General features: G+C 36.5%; 1 protein-coding gene across 5 annotated transcripts in view; it reads left to right on the forward strand.

Moving 5' to 3' along the window:
- The window catches only part of LOC148310001 (atypical protein kinase C-like), a 109,246-nt gene that overhangs the window by 38,237 nt on the left and 56,453 nt on the right, over positions 1 to 14,556 (forward strand). The window contains exons 1-2 of one of the 5 annotated variants that reach the window (XM_088259165.1): positions 480 to 770; positions 6,455 to 7,103. The exons of the other annotated variants lie outside the window; for them this stretch is intronic. Coding sequence (XP_088115291.1) covers positions 6,779 to 7,103 — 325 coding nt within the window. The 5' untranslated portion in view covers positions 480 to 770; positions 6,455 to 6,778. Of the gene's footprint in view, positions 1 to 479; positions 771 to 6,454; positions 7,104 to 14,556 lie in introns of those variants that run through there. 5 annotated transcript variants of the gene reach the window in all.

Raw genomic sequence — 14,556 nt, forward strand, 5'->3', positions numbered from 1 at the left:
TTCTGTTGCTACAACGTCTGAATGCCATTGCATCTCCTGTAATATTTCCAAAAGTGGATTACACCATTGTTGCTCCAAATGACCGGTATTATAAAATGCAGAAACAATGCTGCGGACGAATCGCCCTCGATCTACTAGATAATGTAGTTAAAGTTTTCCTGTCAACCCTATACCCGCAATAAGGGCGCACTCGCGATACAGTGTTGGAAAACTTGATTTTCCCCCAATTCATTCTTACAGCGCTATATCTGCGCTTCGTTGAAAGGGTTTCGTTAATCGTTCGATTTACAATGGCCGCGGGGGTAGACGGTCGCGCATTTCGGCACTTAGCGTCACTTTCGCTCCGGCGCCTGAGCGGGGCGAGGACCGGCGCCGCGCCGGCGGAGCCGAGCGGCCGGCCCGCGCGCCGCGGCGGCCCGCGCGTCGCGGCGCCCTTTCTGCGCGCGGCCGGCGCCGGCGCCGCCGCGCCCTCCGCGCGCAGTGCTCCGCCGCCTGCAGCCCGGGTAGGCCGCGCGAGAGCCGGTAGTTTTCCGCTAGAGGCCCAGGCGGAACGTCCCCGAGCGGAGAGCGCTCAGCCCACTTCCCGACCTCGAGCCGAGGCCCGTACTCGCGCGGCGCCCTGCACCGATACCGCCCGCTCCCGTGCTCCCGTGCTCTCCCGCTCTCCCGCTCTCGTGCTCTCGTGTTGATATGACATATTGCCGCGCCGATCGAATCGCGCGAACGCGACATTCGAAGCTCAGTACGACGACTCGTTTGTAAACAAATTTGTACGTTACACGATTCCCTTCACGAGTGAGAGGCGATCGCAGGTACGGTACAGTATACGCGTCCACCGTCCGTAGTGCCGAGGCACACCTCTTTCCTCGGAGTGTCATGTCATTTGAAGGACGCCTCGGCAGGACGGTGGGTGTGCCTGACAGGACACGTGCGGACCCGCCACCCTGCAGCCCGCAGCCCGCAGCCCGCAGCCTTATCGCGGCTATCACTACGCGTATTATGCTCCTCGCATGACAGCTTACCGTTCGTTTTCATTAGGGTTTGGCTCCTGCAGCGTGTGACTCGACATTTAAATACAATAAATGTACTGCTATATTGTGATAACTTCTACATTTTCTACCTACTGTAATTTCCATCAACTAGTACGTTTCACTACTGTGTAATTAATTTTGTGTTATTTATCACAGAATTGGAACAGCGCGATCCCACGTCGAGATAATTCATTTCGCTATTTTTTAACCACATGTATGAAGAGCGTATTTTGTAATTGTAATTCGTAGCTATCGTCTGTTCTCTCTATTCCCATATCCATGTAACAACCCCTCTATGACATATGACGAGGTAACTGACTTTGTATATCAACTCGCTTCGGGAGAATTAAAGAGAATAAACTGTGCTTCATTTATTAAGTTATGATTTTAAGAATATACCAATCTTCCACATTAATGTTATCTGACCCTTATCCGCTCCCAATAGTGCATACGGCACTGCATCTCATTGTTGGAGTGTTATCTATATCGTTAATCACGCGAAGGCAAGGTGATCGGTGATGCACTTCTGGTACCAGAACAGGGTGATAATTGAGGGTAAATAATATAATGATAAATCACCCATATTTTTTCTGACTCTCCTGGGAATCGAACCTGGACCTGTAGCCAAACCTAAAACCACAAAACTATGATGGCGGACTAAATGTACAGTTATTATATTTATTATAAATCGCATTGAGATTAAAAGCGTCGTTAGACAATTTTTAAACGATTATTCTTTAAGAAACATTATAAATGATTCTTATATTATAAAATCATTAACATTTTATTAATTCAAGTGTATAGTATTGAACATTTATCAGTTTAATACTGCAGGAAAATTATTAACGAAGTTAGAAGAATTTGATTTTTCATGACCAAAATATTAACACAGTATTTTTTTATTATCATTTAATTTTACTTGTGGTGTTGGCCTTTTATTCTTTATTCTTTATCAATTCCTTTTTTTTTGCAGAGTTAGTCAAATCATAAGTATTGTTTTTTTTAGAAATTTCCTCAAAACGCGAAAGATCTGTCACTTTTATTGCGTAAATCCTATCTTTGTTGAAATTTCTTATCGAGTTCGTTATATATTAATCTGATATTGTTTGTTTATAGTAAATTGATCGGAAAATAAATCATTTTAATTTTACAATTAAATATATATTTTTACATTTGTACATTAAATAAACATACTAAATACACTTCCATCTTGTTATTTCGACCAAATTACTAAGCGATTTCATCTCATAGTAATTTGCTCAAAACTACGGGAATCTCCAGAAACGATGTCTCACAATTTTTTTTCTTTGACAAATTTGAAGCAGGCGATCAATGCATAGCGTTAAAGGGGTCTATAACTTTTATTAAAACATGATTAATTATTGTACTTTTTATCTCTTAATTTTTAAACCGTGTTTCTTTGCTGAAAGAAAAATATATCTTTAATGTGAACTGCAAAAACGCTTACATATATTATTTATTCAAACCCTAAAACCTTTCAAAGTTACGTACATATTATATGGTGAACCTTTGTCTAACTTACCACTTCGTTTCCGACCAAATTTTAAGGATTCAATCTGATTTATTCAAAATCACTCGCAAGCGGGTGAAGCATTACAAACAACTCTATATTATTCGAGACATATATTTAGATACAATATAATAAATATTTAGAAAACTACTATACTGTATTTTAATTTGATATATTGTATCTCAATATGTTATATGACAATAAAGTTTCATAAAATAAACATATTTAAAAAAACAAGAAAAACATTTTTTCATCTACAAAAAAATACGTTATTTATATAATTTTCATTTGTTCATATCCAGTTTCAAATATACTTTTCTAACAAATCTACGGTTTTACCGCTGCGGATTATTTAATCTAACCTAACTCTAACCCTTATCCACACCTAATGGTGCATAGGGCACTTCATCGTACTGACGCAGCGTTATCTTGATCGTTACTTACGTGAAGTCAAAGTGATCAATCCTGCGCCTCAGGGAATAGGTAATATTAAATAAATATTAGAGTATAAAATCACTTTATACTCTTATATATTTATTTTCACCCCCCCCCCTGGGAATCGAACCCGGGACCTCCAGCACGGTAGCTAAACACGCTAACCATTACACTACGGAGACGGACATCGGTCGGTTTTAATCATCAGCTGAATGTATTTCTAGCCTTTGATTAAAATAAATTTATATATATATATTTTTGGAAAACAATTTCTTCTATATGTTTTATTATACATATGTTATTGCATGGAATATTTTATTTTACATGTAATTATATGAATAATGACAAAGGGAGTATATTTATAAACTTTCACCATAGACTCTATAGAGTATTGTATAGAGAGATAATACTTGAGTGTTATTTGTAGCAGTTGTCATACTTGAGGTGTATTATCAGATGGTTCCTTATTTGGTTTGTTTCAATATTCTCCTCGTTCAACTTTAGGATATTGTATCGATAACATTCGTATCTCGGTACGGTGGGTAGAGGATCTAGTATCCGCATCCCGCAGCTTCCTGCCTCCCTGGTAGCTCGCGGCGCCTGCTGGAGTACTCCTCGCCGCCGCTGGCACATTCAGCTGATGGCTATCTCGGGTACACTTACTTCTGGTACATTACCTTTTCCGGATGCCACAATACACCGTACATCCACGGTATGGATTATATTATAATACGACATCGATTATAATACGACGACAAACTACCATAATAATACTCCCCAGAAATGTGTATCTTCATGCTAAGTTGTAACTTTTATGGTTTTTTTGTTTGATTACCGTCGCGGCATAAAAATACGTTTTCATTTGATAAAATCACGAAATATGTTTTTCAAAAAAATAAACAATTTAACTATAATTTTTTCCAGCACTTATTGTTAACATAATATTGTTAAAACGTCAACTTATTCAGATTCTGAACAAAACGATGCAGTACATATTTTCTTCTCTTTGATTTTTTTTGTCAAGCTTAGAAAACCTTACTTTTTTAGAAAAGGATACCGTCATGTCCTTCAACTAGAGCTCCTTCACTTGCGTCATCCATATCTTTTTTAATGTGTTCTTCATCTTGTCCAATCAACAGTCCGAATCGCTAGAGTCATCATCTGGCCTACATATAAAAAACAATCGAGATGACACACCGCCTTGATGTGAAGCGGTGCCCTATGCACTATTTGAGTAAGAATAGAGCTCCAAACAATGTGTCAGGCATATCTAATTATGAAAATTTTGAATGTATTACTATAGGAAGGTATTACTATAAATTTTGAATGTAATAAGGAAGGTATTATTAATATTTTACTCCAATTTTGCTACAAATTTTTCAAATTCTTCAAATGAATTTCATCAATTGATGCGGCAGTCACTTTAGTGTAATATATATCCATGTTTCATTTTAGTTTTATTTGGCAAATACCATTATTTCCTAAATGAAGTTGAAGTCTTTTAAATCCATAATTAAAGTCTAATTATGTAAAGATGATTAAAAATCAGGAGAGACTGCGGAATAGAACGGACAGTAAGTTATTTTACTGCGGCTTAATTGGTACTCTTTAAAATGAATTAGATTTTTCTTGAACAACAACGAGTCGCTTTCGGAAAACTTACATACGTATGTTCGTGTTACAACGAGTTTAATTTCAATGCTGTGTATTAAAACGGAAAACTAATTTTAGTATTTGAATTATTCCGCGTTTACATATGTGTGAGCATTTAGTATACCAGACCAACGGTTTACTCATTTTATAAAAATAAGCTACCATAAACTAACAATAAGTCCATGTTATATCTTCATTTTATCTCCAGTTAAGACTAGAAGTACACAGTTTTTGTTTATCGTGTTATTCCTCCAAATATGCAATATAATCTCATAAAGATACCAAGAGAACTACCCGGAGCTTTGTTAAAAACCTCCCCCACCCCTAGAATGTTTCTAAAGTCAAGAGTTCCAAAGTACAGAGAAGCGAGTATTGTTCAGAAATAAAGTACACAATTTGTTTCCTGTTTTTGTGAATACGCGAATGAAACCCCAATAAGATTTATGTATAGTATCCACCGTAAAGAATTCGGAAAGAGGAAGGCATTAGACACAAGTTTTGTACGCAGTTTATAGAACAACCACTGTTTAATTATACCTTAAATTTATGGCTTTTCACTTTTTTTCGGCGACCGATGTCTCTAGGCACAAACGCGCTTTTTAGATTAAATTAATTTCTGCTATTTTTTTGACATGATAGAATTAGTTTGGTTAGATTATTTAGGCGTTATCGGAAACCGATCTGGGCCCAATTCACTAAAGCAGTTGATAAATGGAAGCCAACATTTAAGAGCTTATTGTTACAAATTTAAACCGGAATTATTTGCAAGCATGCCATTAAGATCTGAGATTATGTTAATATTGAATTTGATAAATGGTTTGTTCATCAAAATGCTTCCCTAAGTACTCGATTCCGTGTTTGCCTTTAACTTTTATTTTTATTTTAATACGCAATTTCGGAGGCTTTTGTCTTTTAAAAACATTTTCTTAGCTTAAGAAATATAACGAGCATTTTTCATCCGCGGTAATTTTCTATCTCCCGAGTTTATTTGAATACCTCCGCCATTCTGGTAATGTAAAGACATGGCGAGAAAATTAATATTTTTAATAATATCTCTGGTAAACAAAATTCAAAAGTATCTTTACTTTATTCTTTCCATAAAAATTGGAATAGTGTAAATCATGGGTCGGCAACCTGCGGCCCGCGGGCCGCATGCGGCCCGCGAGACATCTTGGTGCGGCCCGCGAGATTCTCGCCGCAACGCACATGACGGACGATATTATACACAATCGAGTGAAAGGAAGTGAGAAAGGGAGCGAAGGGAATCTCATTGATTTTATTAAATACAATAACTGTCGTTAAAATATAAACTTAGCGTTTTATTTTTAAAACTAAAATATTTGTACATAAATATTGTATGTATACCTACTGCAAGTGCGGCCCGCACTGATCCCCATGAAAAATATTTGGCCCTTTTACAACAAAAGGTTGCCAACCCATGGTGTAAATGAACACCGCCCCTTGATCGCCTAGTACAGAGGCTCCCAAACTTTTTGGGCCCGTTGCTTTTCTCGATTTTTTTACTCAATTATTTTTTTCTAATTCGTTTTACATTTTTCTTAAAGCTCGGAATGTATGAAATCGTTTTCCCCCTCCCCAAACGATTGTTGAGTCTTGATCGCCCTCCAAGAGTCTTCAATTACCCATAGGTACCATTTGATCACGGAATATTTCGGACTTAATGGCGAACGAGTTGTACGATGTTCCACTCTTTTGGATGGAATAGCGCATATGCATATATTTTTACGTACACTTTAAATAATTCTTATTACCTACCTCTCACTCGCTTTCTTTTGTTTTTAAGTTGAACCTACTACTAAGGTCTCCGGAACGATAAAACAAGAATTGCAAAGTTTTGTGACGAATCAAAATTGACTTTATATAACAAATTCAAAGTGATAGTGCGAATTCTAAATAAACTTAATAATATCGGTTAAAAATAATATATACCTCCAAATGTACAGTTAGTCGTATAAAAAGAAAAGTGTAAATATATCGTAAAGCTAAGATGGCGGCGCAGCGGTGTTGAACAGCGCCGCGGTCAGATAGAGGGATCCTTCAGAGTGCAGTAGTAGTGTAGTGGGTAGGGGTCGGCGTGCAGTTAGTATCTCCTGGACTCCTGTCCAGCATGGCTTGGGGGTACTGGAGCGCGTCGTCCGTGCTGCCGGACCGGGGCCGCAGCCCGAGGCGCGCCGCCGCGCCCGCGCCGCCGCCGCCGCCCAGCCCGCCGGCGCAGGAGCTGCCCGAGTGCTCGCTGAGCGGGTCGCTGGAGCGCTCGCCGCCGCCCTCGCTGGCGCAGGCCATGTTCCCCGAGGCGCCCGGCCGGCCCGACTCGCCCGACGACTTCCCGCCGCCCATGCTGGTGTACCAGGGCTGCCCGCACCACGCGCGCTACCTGCCGCCGCGCTCGCACACCCCGCCCGAGGACGACATGGAGCCCACGTACGCCACAGGTAAAGCGTCGCACAGGGAAACCCCACCCCACCTTCCCTTCTTGTAGGTGCCATTTCCCTCGGGAAGAATATCGGATTCAACACATATAATTTTTACATATAATTTTTCTTAAAATTCTCCATGTATTTTTAAGTAGCAATGCCGTTAAAACTAGTATGAAAAGGGTTCCTACGGGTGTTTACGGCCACAGTAAGTACAATACCTGTTGAAAAATACATTTCGATTAGTATTTTAGTATGTTGGTTACTTATTCCATATTTTCGCATATACAGTGTCAGCCTGCTAATCCGAACGTAAATCAATTAGCGTATCGTTCAAGATTACTGATTGTTTTGAGAAAAAAGGAAATTTAAGTTTATGAAAATTCTCTTGCCAACGGTTGTTCAAGGACTAAATCATGCTTTCGTCTCAAAACCATCAATTCCTCAGTGTCCTGAGCGATATCTTCAGCTCAGTTAGTGGCTATATCGAAAGCTTTTACGGCTTCAGAAGGTGGATTTTTTTGAAACTGGTATCAGTTGTTCAACTCATCAGAGCCGCGAAATCGTTCGGATTACAGAGCATTCGGATTAACGAGCAGGCATTGTATGTGGTTTTCTAAAGTGATAATGCCGTTAAAACTAGTAGGCATTACAATACGTATAAAAATACATTTAGATTGTGTTTTATGGGTACATAAATACGTATTTAAGAAATTGCTGTATTTATAATACCTATGTAATGATAGATGTCAGCATTGGAAGATCGTGTATAGAAAATCGATGGCCTCTTAAGGCCATCGATTAGATAAAAATGTAATTTCTTTACACGTAAATTATCGGAAAGGATTTTGCGGTCGAGATTTCCTTTCTGTTGTTAATGGATCGGTTTCTCCCTCCACCACCTTCTTTATACCTTCACCAATCTCCCTTGATTCCATTACATTCATTTTATTTCCTTGGAAATTTGGCCGTACGAGTTAGGTGCAGGAATTCAAATATGACTCACGTTTACGTAAATATTTATCACATATAATACTATATATAATATATCGACAGTATATCGACATAGTGGTAAAAACACAAGTGTTTTATTTGTAATTTGATAAAATCTTTGTCTGAAATTCTTTATGAAGTAAATCTGTAAAATAATCAAATGAGTTTTCCAAGGCAAAATGACGAACACGAATGTTAAAATAAATAATATGCTAAATCAATTAGTACACGGCGCTCTCTGCTTCACAGATTTTCACTGCACCATCGCTCTTGCCAATGCCATAAGTTCTCTAAGTTCCACTAGTTCTACTAGTCCGTGTACTCCCAGCGGTTCTACAATTCCACACAAGCCCAAAGGAGCCGGAACTTTTCACATTAAGCGCTGGGACCTACTGGTCCTCAAGTCCTGAGTTACATATTTGCACTGATAATATACTGCATCCTAGTTTAGGTGAAATTCATTTCAGTCTGAAATCAGAAGCAGTTTATAATTTTCCTATAAAGATGTAAGATTTTTCATTGTCATTTGGAGACTATTTTTTACTTAATTACTGTCTAAGAGATCGCATTTCGACTGCATTCATTCGTTACATATATTCATGTATAAATCACATTTGCCTCGTGATTAATTTTTGTTAATAATTTGAAATATAATTTTATTAAATATTTTCAATGCTACTTATTTTAATGTCCTTTGACCATATTATGTTATCTATTATACTATCTCTGGTATGAACAATTCTTCATATGTTGTAAATCTAGTATCAGGTTTGTGTAGCAATCGATGTTCACACGTAGTGTTTCAGTGATACCTCGTTATGAATTGATACAATAATATTATAGCATTAAAAGACACAGCTCTTTGCTTTTCAAAAAGTTCGATTAACTGTTAAAAAGACGATCATTCTTATTTGATACAAAATATTTATCGAAAAAACAACTATGATTATATCCACTTTTTTCGTTTTATCTTGTTACTCTTCGAAAAAATATGATGATTTTATTGTCTCCCATTTTTTAAATTATTTATTTACGTAATAGCAACGTAATCCTCCAAAAACTGCTTTGATTGCATTCCAGGGGGTTGTATGTAATACTAATCTATGGTATTTTCCCATTGTCAAACTCCGATCTTAACGGATATCGTTTCTACCACTAATGGTGAGCGAGATCCGGTCATTCGGAGGATCCGCATCACTTGATCTATATCACTTGTGACCCATTAAACGTTTCAATTGTTTTTTTTTTCAAATATTTACTAACATAAATAACATAGTATACATTTATTAAAAGAACAATTTTAAACATATTAAAAATATTTTTTTTGCGGAGACCCACCAAGCCACCTTGTGTGTCTTGTCGGTGGAGTTCTTTTTATATAATTTTTATTGTTTTTATCCATTTTAACCTAATATACACACAAAAAAGAGAGAAAATTAAGAATGTAAACTATTTTACAATTTGTATATAATTAACTCTTGATCATTTACCCATTCCTTTTTTATGCCTTTGTTCCATATTTTATTTTGACCTCTAACCTTCGTCGGCAGCAAATAAAAAATGTATGATACAATGATTATTCGCCAGACGAGCAGGAAGTTAAAAAGTCGCTTTTTACTCGTTATTTTTTTTTTACTTATCTCCTTGGTCCACAACTTACCAGTGATTCGATAAATACGTGATTTAGTAAACCAGTGAAGAATGGGTCTACTTTAGTGAACGAGATCCACTAAAAATTAGGATCCTGACACTCAATCAAAATAAATTAAGGGGTCATTAACATCCGTTCTTTCACGAACGGCCTACGTCTGTCGACCACATGTGATTCCCATTTTATTAATACGCTATTAAAAGAAATATGCATTGACGAATATTTTGTAAAGCCTTATATTTTTTGTAATAATTAGTTTGTGACGAATCTTTATTACACAATCATATACAACCTGGGCTATATTTACATTGTTTGATGTGTGAATTGATCACTTTTTCCAAGTAACTTTTATTTTTCGCTCCGCTTAATAAAGCCATTTAAAATAATAAATATTTTGGCCCGAAATTAATACATAAACCGTTATATCAGTAGATCAGCAGAAATATCGCATAGCCGCTAGCCGGGGTAATAATTGCAAGTTCCCGGTATTAGAATACGAGTTGTGAATAGGTGGCGAGTGCCTTTAGCCCGCCCGGGGCCGCGGCCGGTTGAAAATCGTGCCAAAACTTTTCCTTTATTGCACTACACCGACTTGTGTAATAATAGGTGTACCTGTATAATGTGCCAGAAAACTAACAAATGCGATTAACGTAGCTTTATAATACTTTTCGTGTGGAAATTATACGGCAAACTTTTACACGTTAACCCTTGTTTTTTTTTGGTTTTTAATTTTTATAAATCGATAAAATCCTGTTTGATCTTAACTAAGATATTTCGTTTGGGCCAATTTCTATTTCAGTAACATTTGTTTGCCACTGAATTTCAATATTAAATCAATTTAAATTTTAAGCTACTGTGTTCCTGGAGGAAGAAATAATACACGAGTTAATAAAAAATATGTATTTAATAAAACCCAACTCTATTCTACCAGTAAAACAAAAAGTAGGGTGATTGTTGCTTTCTTTTGCTATCGAAAAAATGCCGAATAAAAATGTTTATGTTAGAAGATTATTTTCTTAAATTTAAGACCACACTCGATTTGACGGCCAGTGGTGCTTGTATTCTGTATGAGTTTAATGGAGAGCGATCCTCGATTGAACCCATTTAAATTTAATGTTTTTTGTTTGATTTGTTTCTAGGGTTCATTTTTAATGAAAATTCGTTAATCTATTTTAGATCTTTTGGTTGTTTTGTTTTTTCAGTTTTCTTACAAAAATCAGTTTATCATCCATTTTGTATTAAAAAAAATATAAAGCGTTTATAAGCTCGGATGGGTTTATTAACATTTTGTAATCGCTCATATTAGTTCCCTTTTCTGGTGTTCCTCGCGGGGAATAAAAATATAATTATGGTGGTAAGGTAAGGTAAGTGTTGGGTGCGACCACTAACCTGAAGCTGGATTAAGTAAACAAAGGCGAATTTCTGAAAAAGGACAATAGGAAGTCTTCATGAAGAGATGTGATGGTTTTAATACATTAATTACTCCCCCGCTTGTCCCCGTTCCTTTGTTTCTAGACCTATTGATATTACCATTACGTTTCTATCATAATTATAAACCTTTTGTAGGTTTGTTATTGTGGTCCTTTCATTTTCCGAACGAAGCCCAAATTCTATTCTCATTTGCCATTTCCCGAGAAGACGGCTTCTTTGTGTTCGGAAAATATTGCGAGGGAACGAATATTCGCTCGAATTCATTTCGAAAATGAACGCTTTCGGTTGTGACGATTCGTTTTCGAAAACTGGGGATGGCGTAAAAAGTAAAGGCCATCCCCACTTTGCGATATTGACAATTCGAGAGGATCTCAGCGCCATACGATATGTTCGGCAAAGACGCTATAAATAGCCTTCAAATTGAAAATCTCGCGCAGAAACCTTTAACGGGGATTTATTACACCTTTCTATACGCCTCTAGCCGAAATTTTCTCCTTTTTCAATATCATTATTTTTGTAATCGGAGATCCTTTATCCACCGAAGCCGAAGAGAAGGTTTTCGGGTCCATGAGGGCCGCATAATTGTGGAAATTTCCAATCCCTTCAGAGCTCGCAGGACAATACGATCTCCCCTCGGGAATGTGCTGACCTTAAGCCTTCCTTCTATTATAATTAGAAAAGCTTATTTACAAACTTTACCAAAGGAAGCCCTTTCACCGTTTGTTCCCGAACTCAAATAGCTTTGGTTTCTAATGATTGCTCAGTATAGATTTCTATTAAAGTACATGATTATATTTTTACATTGATTTGTTTTTTTGATCCGAATTTCATTTTCTTAACTTTTATTGCGGATAGAAGTAGCAGTGCAAATTGTGAAAAAATTGTAAAAGTAAAAAAGGAGTAACTCTTTGCGATTCTTTCCTTTCTCTTTGGCACACATAGTCGTATTTTTTTAAAAACTAATACTTTATTTTCGTGTAATTGTAAAATGTATTTGATCATTCTTATTTTACAATGCAAACCTTATTTTCGTCAATATGAATGTTGATATTATGTTGTGTATCCAGAATAATTTGAAGTATGCATGATTGTGTGTGTACTCGCTGTAAACAGCCATACTTATGTTTATATTAATTTGCCAACGCGGGAACATCGGAATCTGGGATTAAATTATGTACAAACTAGGCTTCTCTTAGATCTCCAACATATTATTATATGTCTTATCACATACTTATTATTACCATGCAAATTACCCAACATATTGTAGTAAAATTGTTTACTCGGTCTCCTGGTAATATTGTATTTTATAAACATATGTCGGAATTGTAATCTAATATTATTTTTTGACATCTCATCAAAGATGAAGAAGAATATGGAAGTCTGGGCATCTACGGGGCTTACGACCGTCATAGGCTGGTTTGAGTGATCACTTTACACACGTGTAACATTCACCAATTCTACCCATTATTGACAACCACACTACTCAAATTCGAAAAAATAAGCCCCGTAAACGCCCAGACTTCCATATTCTTCTTCATCTTTGATGAGATGTCAAAAAATAATATGAAAATAACTCCTGTAATTGGAGATAATCCAGATTTTGTGAACAAGTATTTGGACACACTCAAAATGTTGTAATCTAATATGTTATACATACAATAATAAAACAACAACCCAATAGTTTTTTTTCACAGATGGGTATTTTTTTATGGGTAAAACCGTAGCCTTCTCGATGTCTCACTTGCATGTCGCGTATAACAATGTTTCGTGTATTTTTACCTAATTATAATGAAAAACCTCAACTAGAAATAATAATATAGACTTATCATGTCACAAAACAAAAAAGTTTATTAGTTTGTTTCTAAAAGCTGTATAATCTAATGCTTGAGTTCGTAATATTATTATGTATCTCGGAAAAACAGATGAGATTTTGTCCCCGTTTCAGCAGTATTCCATCTCCGGAATACATTAACATTCATCCTGGTTTATCCTGTTCCCTCGAATTTATGCATACGATATCGAATTAGTTTTGCCTTACCTGCTTCTCGGATGTATGGTTCTTTTGGGTAGAGTATGTCTAATTATAATATAATGTGCGAATACGTACTCACGCTTGCCTCCGCTAAAACGTTGCAAGCTTTAGTAAACTGGGCTATAAACATACTGACCACCCTGATCCGCACCTATGTGCACTATAATGCATCCCCATGTGTGGTACACGGTTCTGTTTACTGCGACTGAAGTAAGCACAGAGCGAGTTAATCCGCAGTGCAGGTCCGGACAGAGATATAGACTCGCCCGGGGCCTTTGTGAGCGTCTACAAGAATGTCACATACGAGGAACCTTCATAGCATTTTGTCTTTGGATATCAAGTTAGTTATCTCCAAATATAATATATGTTTCTCAGTAGGTGACGACAGCTAACTGTCGTCACCTACTGAGAAATTTGATCTGATTTCTGCTGACAAAGGAGATATTGTTTTTAAATAAAGGGTTGATAATTTTTTACCCTTTCGCGTATATAAAGTCATTTAGATAATATTATAATACATCGTAAGTGTTTCACTATGTTGTCATCAAATTAACCCCGATGTACATCATAATTTATGCAGGCGTATCGTAGAGTTTGTATTCTTGCCTCACAAAACGTTAATATTTTAACCATGATGGTACAAATATTATCTTTAAAAAAACTACCTATATATAATTTGTGGTTTTCAATATATATTTAAGTTTCCGCCAAAGGGCTAAAGCTCGCCCCAACAATACTAAATTTTATATTATATTATAATTTAATATATACTCGTAACGCAAAAAAATAAATATTCTGAAATTTGAACGAAAGAGAAGAGTTTTTTGTTTTTTGCTGATGTCTGGTAATAAATCATCAGAACTCCTTTCTCGTGTCCATTTTCTGCACATACGCCAGTGTAAAGCTTATTATCTTTCAATTCGGATCGGAGCCATGGAGTTTTGACGAATTGAAGAAAATTGACTTGCAACTTAGTGTGATCCATATTCGTCGCACATTGCAATTCAAACATTAGGTAACTGAATTTCATCAAGCCTAATCCTAACCGATATTCAAAATTAATTACAAACAATTGTCTAGTAGATATAAACAACATTACATTATACTTTTTACATATTGCTATTTTAGTACTCTGTCCACGTTAATCGAGATATGCATATATTATGTTACATAGTACTGCGAGCATTATGGAACTATGTAACTAAATTTACCGTGTTGATGTAACAATTCTTTATAACAAATAGTTTTCCACAACTGAATGAACTACGATGAACAAACATCCTATGTAATATTTATAACTCCCGCCCTGATGTACCCTTCTCTCGCCTTTTCTACCTGAAGCGAGATTGTGAATTTAAATTTGC

The sequence above is a fragment of the Brachycentrus maculatus genome, unplaced genomic scaffold (genome assembly GCF_059751285.1).
Source record: "Brachycentrus maculatus isolate JH-2025_06_01 unplaced genomic scaffold, ASM5975128v1 h1tg000113l, whole genome shotgun sequence".
Classification (NCBI taxonomy): Eukaryota; Metazoa; Arthropoda; class Insecta; order Trichoptera; family Brachycentridae; genus Brachycentrus; species Brachycentrus maculatus.